Source organism: Syzygium oleosum, unplaced genomic scaffold, assembly GCF_021117445.2.
Source record: "Syzygium oleosum isolate NSW1041296 unplaced genomic scaffold, Sole_v2.1 Sole_v2.01, whole genome shotgun sequence".
Lineage (NCBI taxonomy): Eukaryota > Viridiplantae > Streptophyta > Magnoliopsida > Myrtales > Myrtaceae > Syzygium > Syzygium oleosum.
In genome coordinates this window covers 29,118,387-29,127,042 of record NW_026607485.1, presented here as the reverse complement: position 1 = coordinate 29,127,042, position 8,656 = coordinate 29,118,387, and the positions used below count along the sequence as shown (strand labels likewise).

Sequence of the window (8,656 nt, the reverse complement as noted above, 5' to 3'; positions counted from 1 at the left end):
AACCCAGAACCTCTCTGAGGGAAGGAAAGAAGGTTGATTAACCAGCCGACCAAAAAAAAATTTGATTAACCACATTTCCTGGGCAAATAGTTAGGGGTGTGCAAAATGGACTGCTCAAATCAAAAAACACTCCTCGAGAGTGTCAGTCAGGTTCTCGATTTTTAAAAGCGGAATCGGTATCCGAGAGGTCCAGTTCCAGGTTCTAAGGGGGAACCGCACCAACCGGATCGATTGCATATTTTTTTTTATTATTTCTTCAAAAAAATTAGTAAAATGTGAACTAAACCCTAAGTGATCTGTTCCATTGGACCGGACCGGATAGGGAACCGATCACCCCTACAACTTATACAGAATTTCTTCCTTTTTTTTTCACATTGCAACACGATTTTGGTTCAAGAAGATAGCTTTTATTAATATATGATTTTACCTGTCAAGTATGTGAGTTAAAATTATAACCAATCTTCTACTACAATTGTAATTCAAAAGGATACCCAAATAAGTTAGTTTTGGAAACTTAACAAATATATGGACTGAGAGAGAGAGAGAGCTATATAAATATATATAATAGATTAGTAAAAGATTTTATAAACGAGATCGTTGAGCGAAATGACTAAAACGTACTTCCACGTAGTTTGAAGCGCCTCTTAGACTCTAGTTCGAATTCCTTGGTTGTTCTTTAGTTTCCAGAAATTCTAGTGTGTCTATGATGTTAGTTCGGCTTGTTCCAAGTGTAACTTTGACTTTACTCTAACTCGCATCTGCTGGTGTAGTGGTGATGTGCTCGTTCAAAACGAGTAGCATTATATCTCAAACAGAACATCCGGCTGCAGGTGTAGGAAACTCCTATAGTAATGTCTAAGAACAAAAAATATCAATACCATTTGTCCATTGCAACCCTTTTACCCTACCAAAGAAAAGAAACAATATAGAATACATATTTATTAACGGGTACCTCTATGGCATTTGTTAATTACCTAAACAAAGAATTATTATCATTTCCAATGCACCGCCTCTCTTGTTATGTATAATTAAGGAATTCTGTAAGGACCCGTTAACAACATCCTATAAAATATTAGCACAACTAAATTTTTCCGAAGTTTTTGGGGAATTATGAGGAGGGCTCTATCTGAAGCTTGACAGAATGAAAGAGGCAGAAGAAACCTCTCTCCCCAATGTGAACCGGCGGTGCCAGCTCGCAAAGGGAGACGAATCACTCGCACGTGCGAGCTCTGCTTCGTCGCCGAGAACGCGTATGGGTGCTCGCATATAAGCGACAGCAACTGTTCCTTCAAGTCCCACCATTGCCCAACTAACCTTCGCCTCTCTCTCATTTGTTCTTCACAGGTGGTGATGACCTTGTTTTCTTTTTCCTTGTTTTCTTCGACTGAATCTTTACAAGTACAACTAGAGATCCAACATCGAGTATAGAACTACGACGAGGGATTGTTCCTGCCTTCTCTTTTAGTTGATGCGTCGTCTTCGTTTTCTTGTACAGGGTGATTAGAGGACCCAGAAGGAGTAGGAGGTGGTGATCCAAAGGAGATCATGTCGCAGAGAATATTTCCCGAAGTAGTGCTCCTTCCGGTTTTCCATGATAAGATTTCTTCGGATATAGGCGTACCAGTCAGTATATACAATCACATGTTGATTCTTTTCTTTCTCCCCCCATTTTTAGGGTGAATATCCACAGATGGTTGAAGACGCAGCTTATTTCCACCATCATCAGCAGCAGCAACAATTGAACTCCTTCTCACTTGATGATGAGTTTGATTTGTTCCATCCACGTTTTCCTTCGAAGCCATGCTCAAACTCATCGCCGTCCTATCCACTCTCTCTTATGAGCCCCGGGATGATGCCGGGTTTCGCTGCGCGATCCGTCGAAACTCCTCAAGAGTTCACCGAGAGGCCCCGGAAACAGCACAAGACCGAGAGCTGGAACTCTCGGTGTGCTGCAGAGCACGAAACGATGACTCGCAATGTGGTGATATCGCAATCTCCATCTCCGTCTCGGCCTCCTGAATCACACTTGATATCATTCGGGAATCCTAATTCGTCTCCAGCCGTATCTAATCCATTCCATGGTAAAGTCTTGCAAGCGACCGAAGCCTCGTCCGTGAAATTAGTTCTTTGAAAATCGAATCTTTACTCATTAAATATTCTCAACAATATTTGTCTCGCTCTGATGCGTCTGAAAGGTATTTATGAAATCCAAGATTGTGAGGGATCAAAGATGAAAACTGCCGGCAGGATGAGCAAGAAACCGGTACACGCACAAGAAAACGTGCTAGCCGAGAGGAAGCGCCGCGAGAAGATCAGCAAGCTTGTCATTGCGCTCGCAGCCATCATTCCCAACCTTAAGAAGGTACAAGCCGAAAAAGTCCGGAAATTATTAGGAGTGTATGATTGATGGGTCGGATTAAGCATAAGATTAGGACAGATCAGTATATTCGTTAGCACCGAACGAGACAGATGCATCACATCCTTGTGTTAAAGAGTTCCACTTGCTCATTTTGAGAATTCATAGTACATGCTCTCTTGATGTGTGGGGTTCTGTATAAATGGTTTCTCTCAAACGTTTATGCTTTATAAGGTTAATTCATACGCAGTAATCACATGGCTTATTTATTTTGTTTCAAGATTACGACTTAAACCTGATGATTATCTTGTGAAGTAAAATTTGGTGAGATGACCGAAACTTTATGCTTGCGAACTTGATGTATGCGAGGAAAAGAATAATGATGATTCATAATCGTTGATAAGGGAAAATCTGCATGCGCTAATACTAGCTTAAACCAGACGCACACAGCTAATGAATCCTATCTATTTCTTCATCACCGATTTAAGGAAACCATTTCAAAATATTCACACCGTTAACGAATTGTACGATCTATAACTGTTCTAACATTGATATTAAATGTGTATTTTAGATGGACAAGGCTTCCATCCTTGAGGATGCCATCAGGTATTTGAAAGAGCTTCAACAACGCGTCAAGGCACTCGAGGAGGAGGCGGCAGTGAAGACTGAGGAGTCGGTCATCATCGTGAAGAAGTCCCCACTCACCAGGTACGATGACACGGCGTCTTCGTCCGATGAGAACTCTTGCAGCCAAATAGACCAGCAACTCTCACTTCCAGAAATCAAGGCGCGAATCTCCGGAAATTGCATCCTTGTCAAAATCCATTGCGCAAGGCGCAAGGGCTTTATTTCGAAAATGATCGGCGAGATAGAGAAACTGAATTTAACTGTTGTGAACAGTTGTGTCCTACCTTTTGGGAGTTCCATACTAGATGTCACCATCTTTGCTCAGGTACCATAGTTGCCGCAATTCTTTTCCCCGCTTTAACATCATATTGTGTATTTATTTTCCGGGAAATGTTCAATATAGATAGGAATCTTAAATTACCAAGTTGATCTTTTATATAACGCATGAGTCATTGAGTCCCACTTATTTCATAACCCGATAAAGATTCCCACGTTGCTTAGCAAATGGGTTTTGATAACTTCTTAATGCACTCGGTATTTCTCTTATTTCATCCCATGTATTTGTAGTTGAGTTGTAGCAAAAGAAAACTAGGTCATATTATACGCCATAAAAAAAAAATTTCTTGCAGATGGACGTGGGATTCAGCTTGAAAATGGGGGATTTCGTGAGGAATCTGCGTCAAGCTCTTCTGGATCTCATGTGATCTCCTGCAATATTCTCATCTCATCAGGAGTTGGCGAGCAACAACTTACCAAACCCTAATAATAACACCCGCTCACTTCATTTCCTGTTTTCTCTTCTCTTTTGTTTTTTTTGGTTCAAAGAGTTTGAGATCTCTGAGGAGAAAGAAAGGTTCCCGTGAATCACTCTTTCTGATCAGACAACATCAAATTCTTGTAATGTATAATCTTATCTCTCCACTTGTAATTTATTTGTTGTACATCATTGACTGATTAATGCGTAGTGTTGTACATGTGTGTTGGATTCTTACATAATTATGCAGCAAGTTGCTTTCGCTTTCTGTCAACGTCTGAATACAAATACGAGATCAGCATTTCCTCTGTTGCTAACAGCATTATTTTGAGAAAAAAAAAACAGTTTGTCTAATATGATATAAGAGCACACGAGCTTAAAAAGATTACAATTACGGTATATCAACTTGAGGGTTGTATACTATAACCCTTGCGTATATGCATAATTTTGTGTTTCATGAAACCATGTCTTCCACGAACAAACTCAACATATTGGGAAGGACTGGTCGGTTTTTTTGGAAACATCCTATTTGAGGCACTCTTGATCTTGTCCACGTCTTCTGTCAATTACACTGTTGTCCTTTTTGCAAAGGTGCATCCTTAATTCCATATTATTTCTTTTTTTTTCTTGAAACTTTGGATGGTTTTCCTACAACCCCTTTTGAGTTTGAGATTATATGAGTATACTGGTGAGATTGTAATTGGTTCCTATAATCTTAATTATTGTTGTTAGATTGCTTTATTGTTTGTGCATATTATTGAGCGTAAATGAGTACTTAATCGAGTATTTCACAATTCCTTCCCCAATCATTTTCTAATTTCTTTACTTTAAAAACGATGGAGTTTTATAGAACTTCAAAAAATTTCCTAAAAAGCAGGATAGGGTTTTACTTCCTATCCTACACCAATTGTAAGAGGTTTGTGTCGTTATATTAAGACATATTACAAGCATTAAAAATTATCTAGATGCCGTATAAAGTAATGTGATAATTGCAAAAGTAGTGATTCTGTCAGTTTTTATATAACATTACTAATACTAGATATGCGGTTAGAAAAATAAACAAATTATACCAAGTGTTGTCTTGAATAAGCGACCGTAAACAAGACCTTAAATCCTAAAAAGTTTCAAGAAAATCATCATTATGCAAAAAGTTCTCTGGCAAACTATTTCCACAAAAAATTTACAGTCCAATATAGTGTAGACCAAAAATAAATGAATAGAAAAAACGATATGTGTTTTCATTGCGCCCTATGATATTTCGAACTCCACAATCAAAGTATCAAAATGTGCAAAACCCGTTTGTAGGTCAGCTTCACTACTATTCAATCGGATCACTGTCCCGATAACATATGACCATCACAACTGGCGGATCCGACACTTCATAAAACAATTGCACTAAATAGTTTGGTAGCTAATACTAATAGTACCCAGCAAAAACAAGCATGTTTTATATATTTCCAACAAACTGCGGGCTCCATGGATGCATTCCTTATTCTAATGTGTCAGTGCCCGCACACCCAACACCTCAATTCCCGCCTGCCTTCCCCTCCATCCCCATATTTTTGTCTTCCCAGAGAGGAGGGAATACCTTCTCAGACTTTTACATCCCAATGATGCCGAGGTCCTGACAAAGACCAAGATGAAGCCTTTTAAGGTCTTACCCAGGACCTAGGTAGCTAATACTAATAGTACCCAACAAAAAACAAAAACAAGCACGTTTTATATATTTCCAACAATCTAATCTTCATAATTATAATATACATGGGCGCATCAGAGCCGAATCAAAAGGTCCTCGGAGAAAAACAAATATCACACAACTAATATATTGAGAGGAATTGTCCAAGCAGTCTTAACCCTAGTATACGAATCTCAATTCAATTGTAAATTTTATAATTTTGCCAATTTAGTTATAAATATGTGCGCATAATTCCAATTTAGTCTTTTTGCCCAATTTTTGCTGAAAATTGTTAATGTGACCATGTATCATGAAGGAAGGCCAGCAATGACAAAACTGCCACGTCAGCGATATTTAGCAAAAATTAGCCAAATGGACGACATTGGAATTTTGTGCAAAGATTTAGGACTAAATGGCAAAATTGAGAAGTTTATGGCTGCATTAAGATTCGTATAATAAGTTTTGGATTGATTGGAATTTTTTTTTATGCGTTGGGCCCATAAACTAAAGTGCACGACGACGATCTGGATGCCATGACAAGAGTAATGCATGAACACGATCTTCGAAAACACTATAATTGGCGAAAGAATCACTTACAAATCGGCCACACTAATTATTGAATCTCTTTCTCTCTCTCTCATCTTCCCAAGTTGCTATTGCCCAAAGAAAAATCCATTATTATAGCCATGATATTGTCCAAAATCGTACCAGATCCAAATCCATGTTAGTTTTTATTAAGTCTCGGCCACATCTCCCTAATTTTGCTCATTATATCCTCTTGTAACCATTTTTCTTCTTTTTTTTTTATAAAAAAACTCCACAATTAACCACTAAGAGCTAAATTTATGAGAAAAACAAGCTACTGTCGACATCTAAATTTTTGCTCAATTAATTAGGGAAGCCAATATAGAGTGTTATAAATTATTATAATTATAATTTTTAATGAATTCAATGATTAGATGAATTTTTCACCTTTTAAATTACTATTGTCGAATCTTCTAATGATCCAGATATAAATTTTGTTTCAATTAATCGTGACCAGGTTAATCGGGGAAGAATGTAAAAGGGAGATGATTGAGGATTTTGGCTTAAATATATAAAAGGCGCTTCTTTTCCAACTACGACGATACTTTGGAAAAAGAAACTAGCGAAGAAAGGGGGAAAAAGAGATATAAGGCCCCAACCAAAAAAAATTGCATGAAACTTGGAGAAAAGAATCATATTTGTGTCAATTGAGTCCTAAACCTTTCAATTGTATCAATTTAGTCCAATTTGGCATGGCTGAAGTTGATGTAGCCATATTTTATAATTTATAATTTTTTTTTATTTTTCTTTTCTTTTCTCTTACTTTATTTTTACTGAGGGCCGGCAGGGGTCGCAAGCAAACTTTCGCTGAGGGCTAGTGTCACGCCCCGAACCCCATCAAGCTCGCGACATCCCGCACCGGTCGAATAGTTGCGACGTCTCAGGTACATCGCCGACCCAACCCAAACATCAGAAACACATGCGGAAGCGAATACAAAACCCCTGACTATAAAGACGACGATGGGGCAAATCACCAAGACAATCAAAGAACAATAACATTCATTTATACAATGCCATAGCATCAAGCATACAAACATCATATTACAAACATATTTAGCAAACTAGCATTCGAAACCACCGAAACAGCAAAAGGATCAGATGGCCTAGTTAACTTAACTTCACTATAGATCGATCTATTCTGCGCAACCCCTAAAATACCCTAGGGGGAAACTACTGGTCGCCCTCTTCCAATCTGCTCCTGAGTCTTCTGGCTTCTGCTCCGGAGGATCACCTGCAGCTCCACTGGGCACCATGGGCGGCTCTTCAAACTCCAAAAAGAGGGCCTCCTGGGTCTAAGGTTGGGGGTCTGAAATTGTGGATTATACAACAATGAGACGAATCTCAATAAGTGTACGACCCCAAACCCCACATAGGCTCTCACGTACTGCCAGACGAGACATGCATAACACCCAATGATCAACCAAACTAACAACCACATACGATCTTACCTGTGACCCATCATGCACGTCCCTACATGTTAGATAACCACACAGCCAACATGTCACAGTAAAGCATCACAATTGCGCGCGTACCTCGATTATAAGGCAAAACCCACTCGGGCACGTCCCATACCATGCCGAGCAGTTTTTACCCCATAATCGAGCACTACAATACGCGATACAAACCACATTCGCACACGAACTCATGCCGGCCTCGATTATAAGGCAAAACCCACTTGGGCACGTCCCATACCGTGCCTAGCAGTTTTTACCCCATAATCGCGCACTACATCACGACATGCGTCCGCTTCTACAATCCTCACACGTCAAGCCAATTCCAGCTCATTCTCAACTTCCCACCACTACCATGCCCGCGTAAAACGCATCAGGCCCACGGTCTTCTGACTTCTTCAGGCATCATCACCCCGTCGGGCCGGGCATCGTCACCTCATCAGAGACGGCATCGTCCCGCGTAAACGAACACGCCTCAGGACGGAATCCTACACTCACTTGCCTTCACTACTGCGCCCGCGTAAAACACATCAGGCCAACGGTCTTCTGACCTCGTCAGGCATCGTCACCCCGTCAGGCCGGGCATCGTCACCTCGTCAGGGACGGCATCGTCCCGCGTAAACGAACACGCCTCAGGACGGACCTTTTCCAACCAATCCTACATACCCGTACCTTCGCACCTCACGTGCCACACTTACCACACGGCCACACATACACACGGTCACCCACTATTTCACACTCCACACACGCTTCGCAATGCACATCCTCGTCACACGAACACCACACGAACACCCATGCTTGGCACGCGAACTCACTGCGCAATCGCACTACCACACCACCACACCTCACGGCCACACACATAGCACACACAGCTGCACATAATCAGCCCACAACATATTCCAAGCCAGCCCACAATCACAAGGCGTACAACTATCCAATTAAGCCCATACAAATCATAAAACTACCAATCGAACACACAATTTAGTCGCGATCATTCCACATCACCTCAGCCCTATCCGAGCCTACTAAACCACAGATTTTCAATCACTAACTCAGTCCATAACGACCAAACAACCAGCCTTGATCTACACTCCAAAACAGCCACCCAAACCACCTAATTCGAGTCCTAAACGAGTCTAGCAATACCCGAGGTCCTAGGGAGAGTTTGGGGAAGTCACTTACCCTAGAAAAGCGAGACAAACTAGCTG

The 8,656-nt window shown here is 40.6% G+C and overlaps 1 protein-coding gene across 1 annotated transcript; it reads left to right on the top strand.

Annotated features, from left to right (window-relative positions):
• Positions 1–1,315: 1,315 nt before the first annotated feature.
• Positions 1,316–4,054, top strand: LOC115685229 (transcription factor bHLH18-like). Its single transcript, XM_056320941.1, has 5 exons — positions 1,316–1,572; positions 1,676–2,081; positions 2,196–2,362; positions 2,928–3,308; positions 3,613–4,054. Exons 1-5 carry the CDS (start codon positions 1,546–1,548, stop codon positions 3,685–3,687), a joined length of 1,056 nt encoding a protein of 351 aa, XP_056176916.1. The 5' UTR covers positions 1,316–1,545; the 3' UTR covers positions 3,688–4,054.
• The last annotated feature ends 4,602 nt before the right edge of the window (positions 4,055–8,656 follow it).